A 16,700-nucleotide genomic window follows, 5' to 3' on the forward strand; every position below is an offset into this window, starting at 1 on the left:
TGTGTTTGCATTCATTCTACTGTATTCATGGGTATTGTTCATTACTGGTGTAGCCTACGAATGATCTAGCTGATCTAGCCCCCTCCCCCTCCAAAAAAAAAATAAATGAAAAACCGCACGACTAAGAGATAGGGGATCAAATGAAATGCTAAGCTGGATATATGATAATATCTAGGCTTATCGATTGTATGTTGTTAAGCTTTATCACAAAATCACATCTTTTTATTAAAGGTCAAGTCCACCTCAGAGAAATGTTGATTTGAATCAAAAGAGAAAAATCAGACAAGCACAATGCTGAAGATTTCATCAAAATCGGATGTAAAATAAGAAAGTTATGACATTTCAAAGTTTCGCTTATTTTTAACGAAATAGTTATATGAACGAGCCAGTTACATCCAAATGAGAGAGTTGATGATGTCACTCACTCACTATTTCTTTTGTTTTTTTATATGAACGAGCCAGTTACATCCAAATGAGAGAGTTGATGATGTCACTCACTCACTATTTCTTTTGTTTTTTATTGTTCGATTTATACAATATTTCAATTTTTACGAATTTGACAATTACGACCTCCTTGCCTGAAGCACAAAATGTTAAAATAATGGAATTTCACGTGTTCAGGGAGGAATGAAACTTCATTTCACATGACAATGACGAGAAAATAAAGATATTTAATATTTCAAACAATAAAAAACAAAAGAAATAGTGAGTGAATGACATCGTCGACTCTCTCATTTGGATGTAGCTGGCTCGTTCATATAACTGTTTTTGTGAAATGAAGCGAAATTCTGAAATGCCATAATTTTCTTATTTTACATACGATTTTGATGAAATTTTCAGTGTTATGCTTGTTGAATTTTTCTCTTTTTATTCAAATCAAATTTTTGTTGGGTGGACTTGTCCTTTAAAATGGCCAAAGATTTTGCTCACTTCCTTTTTAAAATATTGCCCCCTCAAAGATTTTGGCTCGCTACGCTACTGTTGTTGTTCATACATTATTTGGGTCTGCGTATAGGGGGCAAATCCATTTATTGTTCACATGGAAACGAAATTTAAAACATCCATGTCGTCTCTTTCGTTTCCGCCTTTTATATCATCCCTTTTTACAAGCCTTTATCTCGCCCCACCCCTTAATTTCATCTCAATTCATCCCTCACCCCCTCTCGAAAGCGCTCATGGACCCGCCACCGACCCTCTTTCTCTTTTGTCTGACTAATTAACAATCGGGCATGTTGATTGGACACTTCCTTCGCAAACTTCCTGCCAAGTTAAACCAGCGAGGAGCATTCATGTAACGAGCTCTCTGATTGGCCAAACATGCTGTCTGTCAAACGAGCGGTATACAGGGGGGACACGTGTGAAGGGGATTGATGTTATTCCACACACAGTCACGCGGGGATGAAAGGAGATCATTTAAAAAAACGCACCGGAAACGAAGTGAGGATCATTATTAGTGTCGCATACCTAGTGCTTAATTTGGCCCCGGTTAATGTGAATTATTATCATACTTCGGCGAAATTCTTCTGCGTGGCACGACAAGCGTATGTGACTGATTCAAATTGAAAGTACCATTTCTTTCTTGTTCGATTACATGAACTTAATGAATATTAAACTCGACGTTTGGATACATAGAGAGAGGGAGGGGAAATTCAAGAGAGAAACAAGAAAGGCGGACTGTGCTACGTGGTTATTCTTCGCAATATTTTGAACGGAATTTATCTAATGAAGGAAATATAAGCGGTAAGTGCATTTTGACATCGATAGTTTAACGGTACGGTTACACCAACGTAAGGGACCACAAGCCCAACCGATCGTATGTCATTGGTAATAACCTAATAGCTTTGATCGGTCTGGTATCGGTTTCCTTTAGTGTGACTGATATACAAATGTATTTTTAAAAGAAATGTGAAATATTTTAAGGTGTGTATCGTTGTTACAAAACATGAAAATAGCTTGTCGAGTTTGTTTCATTCCATATCGTAATACACTGTTGGAAAAAACATATTTTCTTTTTAATGAAACAAACTCGACAAGCTATTTTCATGTTATGTAACACTTTTTTCATTTCCATTTATGCTCTATATTATACTGTTTTTTTTTCTGTTTTACGAACTAAGAATGCCCTATAAAATTGTACTTGATTTGTATTGCTTTATATTACTTTGTATTATATTTTGAATGGAAATGAAATAAAAGAATCGAATTGAATTGAACAACAATACACAACTTTTTTTCCAAATTCCATATCGTAATACACTGTTAGAAAAAAAATGAAAATTTTGCAGAAGAAAAAATTTTAAAACAGATTTTACAGAAAGAAATAACCGAATCATTCTGTAAAATTGTTATAGCAGGAAAGATTTTTTTTACAATTTTCTACAATTTTACAGAACACGTCTGTTTAAAAAAGGGGAAATTTTTTTAATAAATGTGTAAGGTTACATACACCAATTACCAATTTTCTGCAATTTTTTTTCACAGATGCATGTTAGAAACACAGTGCAGTAAGTTTATAGGTGTTCACGAGACTCTGCTGCAAGATTTTTTGTTTTGTTTTAAAGTACAAATTTTCTAACAGTGTACACTCTAAAAATAGGATTTGTTAAAATGAATGTCTCTTGAGTAATACGTGTCCAAGCACCGAGAAAAATAGTAAAAGTCGACCAATTTTGGATTGGTTGAAATCTACCAGGAATTTGATTGATTTGGACCAATTTTATTTGGCGGACATAAGAGAATGGTAATTTTTACCATTCCCTATTTAGAATGTATAAGAAAAGAATGTTTAATATTTTTTTCCGGTTTTCTCCCCGATATCCTGTTTTGACAACACGTTTTCATCCACCCCATTAATAATAATAATAATAATCCGCTTTTATATAGCGCTTAATCCATCGGAACGACGTTTCTAAGCGCTTTACAGATATATTATTACCCCGGTCATCGGATTCAATCAGTCATTCCCGCACACAATGTGTGCACATCCTCCACTCCCTGGGGAGTATTCCAGTCAGTCGCCTGTGAGGCGCACACAATACTGGTCAAGCTACAATGACTTTCACATCCTACCGGGTACCCATTTAGCACCTGGGTCGAGAGTGGCAAAGTGTGGATTAACGCCTTGCCAAAGGACGCCAGACCGCGGTGGGATTCGAACACACGACCCTCTGTTTACAAGGCGAGAGTCAGAACCACTACACCACGGCTCCTCCATTAGCGTCAGTGGTCAAGTTCATTTATGTAAATAGACGTTGAGGCTGATCAAAAAAAGCATTATCTTTTTAAAATCAAAATTGGATGCCAGATTGATTGATTTGATTTGATTTATTCGTTCTCTTCTGCATGCATTCATAACATAAAAGAATATTGCACAGCATACAATTTTTTACTGTAATTGGCATGGATCATAGAATGTATGAACTAAAAATGCCATTATAGCACACGTAAAGCAATGATCCACTATTAATGGTCAAGATGAAAGCTATGGAGATTATGATGGTCATGATGGAGATAATGGTGATGATGATGATGATGATAATGATGTTGATGATGATGATAATGGTGATAATGATGTTGATGATGATGATAATGGTGATAATGATGATGATAACGGTGATAATGATGATGATGGTGATGATGATGATAATGGTGATGATGATGATAATGATGGTGGTGATGATGATGATGGTGATGATGGTGATGATGATGATAATGATGATGATAATCTGATGATGATTAAAGTAAAAAATTTGTTCAAAGTTACGAGATTAAGTTCGCTTAGATAGCACGAAACAAAATTGTAAGCATAATTGTTGCATAAGATGTATTAAAAAGTCAATTTGTGTAGTTCTAAAAAAGGAAGATAAAGAAGGGCTTGATCGAATCATTTAAAATTTTATTACTGTCGATTGCATATATACTTAATGGAGCTCCTAACATTTTTTTTTACATTTACTAGAGAAGTAAACTGATTTTCGATTCACATTCAGTGATAAACTAAAAAAAAACTAAAGATAACAAATATAAAAACGATAATCCATATTCAACATCCGATTTCGATGAGATTTTGATGTTACGCATGTTTGATTTTCTCTATTTCATTAAAACGAATTGTTGGCTGTGTAGATAGAATCTTGGCACCGAAACATTTTGTGACAAACTGACTGGGAAATTGGTTCATGTCTGATATGCTCTCAAATCGTTGTTGAATTAAGTAATGGTTTTATTGATCGCTTGTCGTCCAAATGCGTTTTGAAAGCGTTCCAAGAATTTTTTTTTGACAGGGGAGTTTAAAGTAGCCCGGACGGCGCCTACACTCTAAACAAAAATACCGGGTAAAAGTGCTCCATGAGGGTAATTATGTGTCCAACCAACATTGGGTATTTCTTTAAGGCATTTTATTTATTTATCCAGTGTGATGAAAATTTCGCCAATTCTAAAGTAATTGCTGCTTATTTTTTAACCTTACTGGACCATATGCTTCCGACATTGGGTATAATACTGCCCAAAATTGGTTGGATACATGATTACCCTCGTAGTGGTAAAAATTTTACCCAATATTTTTTACAGTGTATAAAGGCGGTTCCATATTAAAGAGGGGGAGGTGGGCAGGCGGGCAACCTCCCTTTGCGATTGTTTAAAGTAGTGCAACGAAGCAGAAGAGGAGAAAAAGTGGAAGAAAAGGAGAAAAGGAGGGGAAAGGAAAACAGATACATGCATTAGCATTGTGATACAGTTGCGAAGACAAATGTTTCGTCCAAATGGCCCCCTGTTACTTTGTGTAAATGGCATTCGAACTAGCAGCCTAAGTGAAGAGCCCGACCTCAGGCTTTCAATATCGTATATCTGGCCAAGTTCATTACCCATAAAGCATTATTCTGAGCGGTATAGTCTTGTAATAGAGACCACTTGAATGATTGCACAGAAATTCTATGCTCGATGCATTGATTCTTATCTCAACTCTCATGTTACCAAGAGGCTAAACGGTTACTTTGATTGATAACGAATTTATTTCATTTCAACATTTTCGATAAAATTACAAAGTAAGGCGAAAGCATTGTGAAATGAAATGCGAACCTTCAGGAAAGCAAACCTTATTCATGAAAGTTCTCTTCAATAAATAAGTGTAAGACATACACTGTAAAAAAATATTGGATAAAATTTTTACCACCACGAGGGTAATTATGTATCCAACCAATTTTCGACAGCATTTTAGCCATTTCGGAAAGCATATTGTCCAGTAAAGTCATTAAAAAACCCAGAAATTACTTTAGAATGGGCAAAACTTTCATCACACTGGATAAATATAAATGCCCAGTGTTGGTTGGACACATACACATAATTGCCCTCATGGAGAACTTTTACCCAATATTTTTTAGAGTGTATTAACACAGATATACAAATCATGTATTGCATATTAAATATAAAAAATAATTGCACAAGTAAAAGGCTAATTTGTTCTTTGTATTTATTTATCTATTGGATTATTTGTTTTATTTATTTCATACTGCAGGGTAAGCCTGTTAAGGTATGCAAAACTGCTTTCCAAAGGCGCCCTGCAGTTTAACAAATAATTCAATATCATAGCAAATCAATGTATGTACCATATAATACAGTAAAAACAGAAAACATTATACACACATAGAGTGAAATCAACAATTACTCATGGAATCATTACATTTACATCAAGTTATTCAGTGTAATTACATGTATGACAGTCAGAATTTTAATGATTTACAGTGTTGTTTAAATGCATGTTTGAAATGCGTGCTTTTTGTAATACAAATTGTTGTCTCGAAATGTAAATTTTTCAATTAAGACCAGCTATTTATATCACATAGTCAGTATGAAATCATGCAGGGTTGGTCAGATCTGTCACCTTTAAAATAACATGGCACTTCGGCCTCCCATATTAACATCTGTTGTTATGAATCATGCTACACCTAACAGTGATCCTACACATTAAAAAACGAAGAGCTAATTTAGCTCTTAAAGAGTGTGTATGGTGATTGCACTTCGGAGTGCTGATTTGTCTAGTTCAAATTTGAACGAAAAAAAATCAGCGCTCCGAAGTGCAGTCACTATACACGCTCTTTAAGAGCTAAATTAGCTCTTCGTTTTTTAGAGAGTACAAATTAAAGGGGAAGTTCACCCGGACAGAAGTTTATGTAAAAATAGGGAAAAATGGAACGAAAAAATATTGCCGAAGATTTGAGATAAATCCAGCAAAGAATAAAAAGGTTATTAGGTTGTTAAGTATTTGATTTGTGACGTCATATGCTCGCAGCTTTCCTACATATCGTCTGGGTTGGGTTCATACTTTCTTCAATTGTAATTACAATTACGTAATTGACGAAATCTTAAATTACAATTACTTTTCAATTAGATTACCTTATTTTTCAATACAATTACTTTCTAAATTAGTTAAGTCATGAATGAAACCAATTTTTATTCTGTAGATCTACATAGGAACAACCTATTTCTACATCATTTTAAGTTACAGAGAAACTGGCAAGATGAAGGTTCAGGATTAAGAACACGTATTCTGCCTGTTATTATCTTTGATGATAAAGCATTTGACATGAAAAAGGTCATGAAATTTAATTCATTAAATAAGCAAGTTACCGTAATTAAATGTAATTAAAAGAAGTTCACAGTAATTGAAGTGAGTTACTTATTTTTTTTTAATTACGAATACAATTACTTCCCGTCTCAAAACTTCAATTACAATTACTAAAAAATGTAATTAATTACATAATTAATCAATTACCTTGTAATTGAGCCCTGCATATCGTATGGTAAAAAATAAAAGAATTAAAAAAAAAATTTAAAAATCACGAAAAGGGTTTTGATTATGCATTCAGTATATCAGTAGTCAAATTATTTCACACCCATTCCTAAAAAGAAAACAAAGACAAGACATCAAGAACCATTAATTTTTTTTGAAATTTATGAATTATTATGATACATAACATACGGTGCAGCTGCTCGTTTATGACGTCACAAATCCCAAACTTAAAATCTAATGACTTTTTTAATATTAAATGAATTTTCCGCAAACATTCACGAATAATTTGTATTATTTTTTTCTGTTAGTTACAAAAGACCTTTTTTCAGGGTGAACTTCTCATTGCGTGAAGGCCACTTGTTCAGTGCAACCACCCTGCCTGTGGAGAATCAGATGTAGTTCTCTGCAACATTCAACACACATTTTAGATTTTTTTTTGTTATTCACCAGAGCGTTCAAAATATTTAATTTTGAGCATATTTTTGTGTTGGCCCTCTGTTGGTGGAAAGTGAAGTTTGTCTGAATTTTCACCAAGCATGCCAAGTAATCTCTCTTTTTAATTTAGAAAAAAATGACTTTAAAAATTCGATTTAATTTAGAGCCAAGTTATATGATGAATAGCTGTTATAGAAACTGACAGTGTCAAAAAAATCAAGCATTTATTCCCCAAAACAAAAGAAAATAGGCCAAACATTGCCAACCTTATTTCACCACTCAGGGAGTTCCTACCTAGGGACAATGTTATATCATAACCTTGTACATTTGACAAGTGACATAGGTCTATTATTATATACTGTAAAAGATGTTGTTTTATTTTTCAACACGTATTCTATTTCCTGTTACTCTAACAGCATTTTTTTTTTTACTTTTAAACAATATTTTGATTTCATAAAATAGATTGTTTAAAACATTGAATGTTTAAATTTAAAGAACATGTTTAAACTGTGGGAACAACAGATATTAGAGTGACGGGTTTAAACAACGTGTTAACATTCTCAAACAGCGTGTATACAGTTTTTTTTTATACAATATGATATTAACTGAATGAATATTTTGATGATCTGCATTCGCTTCAATGCACAAATCAGTAAATTTAGGAAATCTATGTGAATGCTTATTTACTTTGTACGATACTTTCTTTTCATTTTAATTTCAAATGAATTTGAAATAAATGTGATTTTGAAATGTATTTTTTTTTATTGATGTTATCATTGTATTTATACCAATATCCCGACCACTACTTCTACCACCACCACTACTGCTGCTGCTGCTACTATTACTACTACTACTACTACTACTACTACTACTACTACCACCACCACCAATAACAACACTACTACTATAGTACGATTATTACTACGTACCATTACTATTATTATTATTATTACCATTATCATTATATCAGCATTATTATTATCATTATTTTCATTACTGTTAATATAATTCTTTTATTATTATTTTGGTTGTTATTTTTGTTTTGTTGCTGTCATCATTGTTTATACATTAAAACTCTGTTATTTTACAGTACAGATCAAATACCGTTGATAATTAGTGAAGCTTCATCAAACTTGTTTGATTTTTTCTTTTCCTTAACAGGAAGCCTGCCATTAGAGTACAAGTGGTCAAAATATCAGGATATAATTTGTCTAATCACCAAATGGAAGTACCCGGATGTTCAATATAACGGCTTATACACCATCCGAAGACAACGTCGAAGGCAGGACAATACACCTGGTTTACTTTCAAATATGATAAGGTATTTTTTACTTTGTGATCATTAAAAAAGCTCTTCTTTCTGACTTATATCATATGCTAGGGTGTACGATCGGTAAATTGCAAATTCGTCCACTGCCAACTCGTCCACTCACCACATGGTCGACCTTCATTTAGTCTGATGCCATTTCGTCCATCAACATTTCTATCAACCATTAGGCCCAATAACCTTTTGGTCGAATCATCACTTCGTCTGATCACCAGTTCGTCTAATTACCCATATTCTTTTCATTCATTTTGCACAATTAATACCATAAAGTAATGAGACCAAATGGTGTACGGACTAAATGGCTATTGGACCAACTGGTTATTAGACGAAATGGCATTAGACTAAATCAAAGTAGACCATGTGGTGAGTAGACGAACTGATGATAGACCAAATGATAGTATACGAGTTGGTAATTGGACGAATCGGCATTAGATCAATTCGAAATAAACCATACGATCTTTCATACTGGGAGCGACCCAGAAATCGTATCTCCAATATCACAACCCCCCCCAGCCTTAAATGGGAAGTTGAAGTTGAAATTTGTTGTGAAAATAGCAGAAAAATAATGGAAAAATATTGGTAAAGGTTTGACGAAAACCCATTAAAAATCAAGAAAGTTATTAGAAATATGTGACGTCATAAGCGAGCAGCTGCCCCATATGTTATGCAATGTAAAAGGCAAAAATTTCAAATTTTTAATGGTTTCTGATGTCCTAGTTTTGTTTTCTTTCTAGGAACAAATGTAACATTAATTACGGTGTGCCACAAGGAAGCCTTTTGGGACCTCTTCTTTTAATAATATATATTAACGATTTTTGCAGATCATCTTAAATTCTGTCTTTCATAATCTTTGCTGATGACACCAATTAATTTTTTTCTGATAAAGACCCACACACTCTTGTTCAAACACTCAATCAAGAACTGTCTAAAATACTCGAATGGATTAGAAGTAACAAACTTTCTCTTAATATTGAAAAAACAAAATACATGTTGTATAGTAACACCTTAACTTCATCACCTAATAGTATTAAGTTTGATAATTTTCAATTGGAATGTGTATCGACTATTAAATTTTTAGGTGTCACTGTAGATAATAAGCTTTCTTGGAAGTGTCATATTGACCATGTTGACAGTATTTGCAAAACAATTTCTCGTAATATTGGTGTTATGAATAAATTAAGAATGTTCCTCCCGTCGACTTCCTTACTCACACTCTACTCTTCTTTAGTATTACCATATCTTCACTACGGTCTGCTTATATGGGGAAACACACATCAAACTTTACTTAACAGGATTTTATTGCTGCAAAAGAAAGCACTTCGAATTGTTTTTTCTTCTCACATACGTTCCCACACTGATCCTAAATTTTGAAGATCAGTGATCTTTACCTACTCCAGCTTGGCCAATTCATGTACCAATACAATAATAATATGCTTCCTTTTATTTTTCCTGACATGTTCTTAAAAAACAGCTCCTAACACAATTTCCCTACTAGAGGTCGCGACGACCTTCATTTGCCCATGTTCAGAACACTGTTCGCCCAATATACATTTACATATAGGGGCCCAAAATTCTGGAACTCTCTTCACCCTGATATCCAGTTTTCCCCTTCTTTTAATTCATTTAAAAGAAAATTAAAATTTATTTTGTTGCAATCTTACAAAACTTCACATTGATTCCTTTTCCTCTATAATTCATTTGTTTATTTAATGTTTACCTGTTTACAGGTTGCCCTCGGTGTTGGTGTCAGATTGACTACACTTCCCCCCCCCCTCTCTCTCCTTCTATCTTTCTCACTTATCCCTGCGGTTTTTCGCAGTTTGTGCAGCTATGTTGTTTATTTTTACTCTTGTTTGTGTGGTTTATTTTTGTTGTTATTGTTGTTGTTTTGTTTTGTTGTGTCTTCATGTCTTTTTTGTCTCTGCTCATCTTTTAATTTTAATTTCCTTTATTATAATTATTATTTATATCTTTATTTCATTATCTATTTTGTATTGCCGCTCGTTTTTGACCCATATAGTTTTAAGTGTTATACTTTTTTTCGTCTTGAGTGTTCCACACTTTACAAGCTTTGCTTTTCAGTGGACCACTTCGTTTTTCCAACATTTTTGATATACATGTATTATCTTCTAAATCAGGTGTATATTCTTTATATTTGGTTTATTTGAATATTTATGTCATTTGTATTTTCTGATCTTATATTTTATTTGTTGTAATTATTGCTCATAAATTTTGTTGGAAAATTTAATAAATGAATGAAATGAAAATGAAATAAATGATTTTTTACTGATATAATGAAAGTACAACAAAAAAACTTTTTCATTTTTTTCATTGATTTTTTACCATATGGTACGTAGGAAAGCTGCTCTCATTATGACGTCACAAATCAATTAATCAAAATTCTAATGACTTATTTCTTCTTTTGCTAGATTTTTCCCAAACCTTTGGCAATAGTCTTTATTATATTTTATGTTATTTTTACAATAAACATTTTGTCAGGGTGAACGTCCCCTTTAACATTTCATTTCATTGTATCTTATTGCAAAGGTTCAGGGGACACCATATTACAGCACATTTTGGTAAAGTAGGACACTGTCGGCATAGTTCTTTCACCCCTCTCTGGCACTCTGATCTCTAATAAACGATACATTGATACATTAATCACATTAATTAACATGCTATGTTTTCCTATGTCCTACATTGGCAGATACGCGAGAGTTCCCCCTCCCCCTGGGTTTTATTGTTGCCATGACATTACCTGATTCTTGGCCAAACAGAGGTTATCTCTTCAAACACGGTCGTACTTCATACAAAAAACAACAAACACTTAAAGAATAAAATCAAAATACAGTTCAACAAAAACAAAAGAATAACGAAAATGTTAACATTGAAGCCAAGGTTTCCACTCAGGCAAGTCATGGAGCTCCATGGTCAAGCTTGGATTATAATGGCAACCTAGTCTACAGGCCCAGACCTTTTATTTTGGCAATTTGCATAGTGTATGATACATAATGCAGAGTCTGAAGTTGTGAGACTAGACTCACTTTGTCCTGTGGCTGGCTGTACTTATTTTTATACAGAAAGAAAGTTTGGCGTCTAGTCTTCGCTCTAGACCGGGTATAATCGTTAGGGTGTAAAAATTTGAGTCTGTACTTACAGACTATGGCCAATCTTTGCAACCTTCTGATATGCCATAGAAAATACAGCTTATTATTATTATTATCATTAATATTTTGTTTTGCTTGTTAAATATTTGTGACATATTCTGTTTACTGTATTCTCCTTGTAAATTTGTTTATGAAAAAGTGGCAGAAATCAGTAAATGACTGAAACTGAAAATCGGGGGGGGGGATGAAGATCTGCGGTTCATCTGCCCCCCGCCTCCCTTCCCCAAATTCGCTATACACTGTAAAAACTGCGGTGTTAAAACTGACTCCAATTGGTGTTAATAGAGGACCACACCCTGAGGTGTTAAAATTACACCCTATAGATTAAACATAACACCAAAGAGTGTAAATGTAACAACAAAAGGTGTTGTAATAACACCTATAGGTGTAAAACTAACACCACCAATTTAACACCGGTGTAAAATAACTGGTGTGGTCCTCTATGTACACCGGTTAACACCACGGTTTTTGCTGTGTACTACTGCACTACTATATTAAAATCAATGAATGCTTAACCTGTCCATGAACAGGGATCTTGTAGTTAATTATGTGACTAAAATCCGGTCGACAGCTATGAGGGAATTATTGTGGGGCCGGGTAGTCTTTTTATTATGCGATGAACAGTGTAAAGGGGGCTCCGGACATGACACAGGATATGTGGATTAACCAAGGAAAAAAGACATGATTTGATAGACCAGCTTACACTTCCCATTTGAATTCCACCTAGACTAACTTGAACGATATGTATGTCGGGCAGCTTTTAATTTTGCCCCTGGTTTGCCCGACATATCATTGGTATTAAATGAAGACTTTTAAATCAGCTTTTCTACTTACAAGGGTTGCTAAGATCAGTTTTATTAGATAAGTGAGTTAGAATTTTTGATACCCATTCGAGAAACATTGGTATATGCCTAATTTACATTTTATTAGTTTACCGACTTTGGCTATTACTTCATGAATATTCAATAGCATAATCGCCAATCACATAGTGGAATTTTAACACACCTTTCCACATTAATAATACGTGAAAACGGTGATGAATATTCATTTCAAAATGACAAATCACGAAATGAAATTGCTACCTGTATACACGTGAATGGGTAAAGAGGGTTCGGAAAAGGGATGTCAATGTTTCACAAAGACAATTTCAAAAAGGGTAATATATAAGGTCAAGCTGTTGTGACGTCATGCTATATTGTATCATTTTGGCGGGAAGCCACGGATGATGCCCAACGATACGCCGCCCCAGAGGACATTATATTTTCCACAGAAGTGATGGAGACAATAATATTTTTATGACAGGAAGTTTGTCAATGATAGAGAATTGAAAACTAACTCAATATATCAGGCGTGTTCTACTTTGCGATATATTCTAGGTCGTTCTTTCCTCAAAAGTAAGCTAACACGTAGCCTTGTTGGGATTCAATTTTGTTGAAATAAAATATATAAGAAGATAATAGATGAAGATGATAATATGTAGTTTGTCATATTCAAAGTAATACACTGCAAAAACTCTGGTGTTGATTTAACACCAGTCCGGAATCTATATCTGTCCACACCAGAGAAGTGTTAAACAACACCAGTTTCGTTTTGGTCTAACACCAGATAGGTGTTTATAAAACACCGATAACAGCATCGGTTTGATTCCAAACTGGTGTTGTTTCAAAACTTTTCTGGTGTGGACATATATAGATTCCGGGCTGGTGTTAAATCAACACCGGAGTTTTTGCAGTGTGAATATTGCAGGAGACTTAAAAGAGTATGGCGTTTCGTGAACATTCCCGAGCTCTTTTGCTAAGACACGAGCCAAAATCATAATTTGTACCTTGAACAATGGAGCCTTTGTTAGGGGAGGGCGTAGGTCGAAAACGTATGTATTTCCAAAAGTAAAAATACAGCTCTACACAATAATACGATGTTTGTCGGGAAATATATACCATAAACATGGCAGGATTGGGATTTTTGACGCAAGACATTTCTGAAAATATAGAAGTCTTCAATTATTAATTTTGTTAACTTCAGGGTGTATTCCATTTGCTTATCCGGTTTTCAGTTGGAAATCCCCCGGGCTGCCGGACTACATGTACTTTGCAATATGATGACTTCATTCGTCATTCTAAGTAATTCATGCCCGCTATTTCACTAGCTCGCCTCTCTAGTTCGTTTCTTCATGGACCTATTACGAATGGTTTCTTTCTCCTTTCCTCATTCGCTTCCGTTTAGTCCTTTCTTGTTTGTAAATTGCTGTTTAAGTCATAATTACAACCGTATGCTTTCTGGATTTTACACTGCAAAAACTCCGGTGTTGATTTAACACCAGCCCTAAATCTATGTCCACACCAGAGAAGTATTGAAACAACACCAGTTTGGAATCAAACATTGGAATCAGAAATCGAACCGATGTTGTTTTGATACTAATTGGTGTTGTATAAACACCTATCTGTGTTAGACCAAAATCAAACTGGTGTTGTTTAACACTTCTCTGGCTTGGACATATATAAATTCCGAGCTGGTGTTAAATGAATACCAGAGTTTTTGCATTGCAGTTATTATTACCTCGGTCATCGCAAAAATTACCATTCAAGTGTCTGTTTGCCTAGTTAAAAAAGGGATGCGCTAAATTAATGATTACATAAGAAATTGGGTAATGCTGGAAATTAGCCAAATGAGCATAAGTTTCAAGCAAAATGTCGGAGTTTCAAGTTAAGTAATACTAATACACTGTCCCACATGTGCTTTTTTCGTGTTTGCTATTCACAGTGTGATTGATTTCAGCAAAGATTTCATGATTTCAAAAAGTTCAGTTTATGCAGGGGTGGTGGATCGAATTTTCGTTTTGGGGCAAAGCCAAAAAATGGGCACTTTAAAAAAAAAACATTTTGGTGCAAACGGATATTTTTACCATGAGATTGTTATCTGGGTGAAGACGTTGTGTTTTGAAGTAATTAAGTTGAGCAATTTTTTTCTAAAATGATTTCTGATTGATAAGATATATATTTAGGTCTTATTTTTCGTGAGCGAGCGTAGCGAGCGAACGGTTGGAGAAATGATCAAATCTGAAGTTGTAAAACTCGCTTTTTGGTGAATTAGGGACCTAATTCCTGTTAAAAGGGCATCCTTGCGAGATGTGCGAGCGCGAATCAAATAAACATTCCGAGCATTTTTTTGTATAAATCATGGTATCATAATCATATTACTAAAGAATTAACGCGAGCGCGAAGCGCGAGCATGAATCTCAATAATAATAATATAGTGACCAGAAAAGGAACCTTTTACAAATGAATTTAGTGGCTCATGAATAGGATACGGGCTACATATCTCACCAATCGAATAATGCGAGCACGAAGCGCGAGCTAAAAATTTGTGATATTCTAACCATAAAAATTGACATTATAGGGATTTTTGTAGTTCCGAACAGGACAAATACCTTATAATAACAATAATTGATGCGAGTGCGAAGCGCGAGTCAAAACTTTTGTGATTTTCTGACCTAAAATATATTATGTTTTACTTCAAAAAGGGTATTCCAATTTGAAAAATGGCACATTTCATTTTGAAAAAAAAGGGCATTTCTATTTTCAAAAAGGGGCATTTTTTTCTACAGGGATTTTTTTTTGGGGGGGTACTTGCCATGCCCTTCCGCCGCCCCTGAGTTTATGTGACTATACCAGATTTGCATCAAAGATAATGAAGCGGGAATCAATCTTGGTATTTTATGAAATCATGGTTTACTGCAAATACTTTCATTTATCTTTACCCTACCTTTATGTATATTTTCAGAATCATATGGTCGTCGAGACGGCTTATATTAGCATGGTGTTTGGCACTTATATTCACAATCATGATTAGCGTGAGAACAACACCCCGACATATCACCAGGGCACGGACGAAAAATCAAGAAAGTGAAGGTATGTACAAGTTTTCATAGGAGAGGTTGTCCATCTGTCTCCTCTTTAACCCTTTTTTTCATAGTTTAACCAACCAGGTTAGGGTTTTGTTGCATATTTACAGCTATTCTAGATCTGGACGTTAGTAGTTATTCATTTAGAAAACCCTCCTCATTTCTCTCGCTTTCCACAGAGGACCGATGTATTGGTGTGTGAGTGAGTGGGGTTTTCCAAACAAATAACTACTAACGTCCAGATCTAGACTAATTCACAGCAAGTACTGTGCGTTGTGGCGTGCGCCTGTAATCCAAGCTAAGCTATGAGGGGAAGTTACAAATTGGTGCAGAGGTTCGAGGTTCGAGCCCTGGTCACGTCTTTTGGATGGTGACGTTAAAGGTCGGTCCCAGACGTAAATAATCATATCTGATTGATACACGTCTGACAAAACTCAAATACACACACACACACTCACACACTGTGGAGTTGACCATTGTTGACTGGTGTACATCGATGACCACACCGTCGGTGTTAAATTGTAGGTTTTCTTTCGTCACCTCATGGGTGCTAAACTTAATGTAACCTTTTATGGTGTAATTTCTTACACCTCGGGACTCCGTTTTAACACCGTATATTTAACGATTGATTGCAGGACACTTACCATTGACTCAATTTTCAATTAATCATTACAAAATCAGTCCCAATCTTTGTTTTAAGGGGCCTTATTTCTCTCATTGATTTTATGTGTTTATTGAAGCTTTTCTTTATTATTGATTATTCATTTGTTCATTTCTCATGCAGTGTTATTCATTCTTCGATTATATTTTCATTTCTTCATTTGCGATTAAATTTGATTTCACAAGGATGGTGGTAAAGGGGGGGGGGGGGGTCGGCCGAGAAAAAGGGACGTCACGTCAGGGATCTGTTTCATAAAGCTGACTATATTAACAATTACAGTTAAAAACTACTGAAATCCTTCAATCTGACTGGATGATATAAAATTTGTAGGGATCGTGCGTATTTTTCCGCCCAATCCCTATCAAAATAACAAGGTGCCGCCCTTGATGCCCCCGTCTTACAAAGAGGTGCGATTGATTTGA

At 34.7% G+C, this 16,700-nt stretch overlaps 1 protein-coding gene across 1 annotated transcript in view; it reads left to right on the forward strand.

Annotated features, from left to right (window-relative positions):
* Window positions 1-1,620: 1,620 nt before the first annotated feature.
* The window catches only part of LOC121417352 (beta-1,4-galactosyltransferase 5-like), a 50,160-nt gene continuing 35,080 nt past the window's right edge, over window positions 1,621-16,700 (forward strand). The window contains exons 1-3 of the mRNA XM_041611030.1: window positions 1,621-1,740; window positions 8,384-8,543; window positions 15,497-15,624. Of these exons, the coding sequence (XP_041466964.1) occupies window positions 8,536-8,543; window positions 15,497-15,624 (136 nt within the window). The 5' untranslated portion in view covers window positions 1,621-1,740; window positions 8,384-8,535. The remainder of the gene's footprint in view (window positions 1,741-8,383; window positions 8,544-15,496; window positions 15,625-16,700) is intronic.

The sequence above is a fragment of the Lytechinus variegatus genome, chromosome 6 (genome assembly GCF_018143015.1).
Source record: "Lytechinus variegatus isolate NC3 chromosome 6, Lvar_3.0, whole genome shotgun sequence".
In the NCBI taxonomy this organism is placed as follows: Eukaryota; Metazoa; Echinodermata; class Echinoidea; order Temnopleuroida; family Toxopneustidae; genus Lytechinus; species Lytechinus variegatus.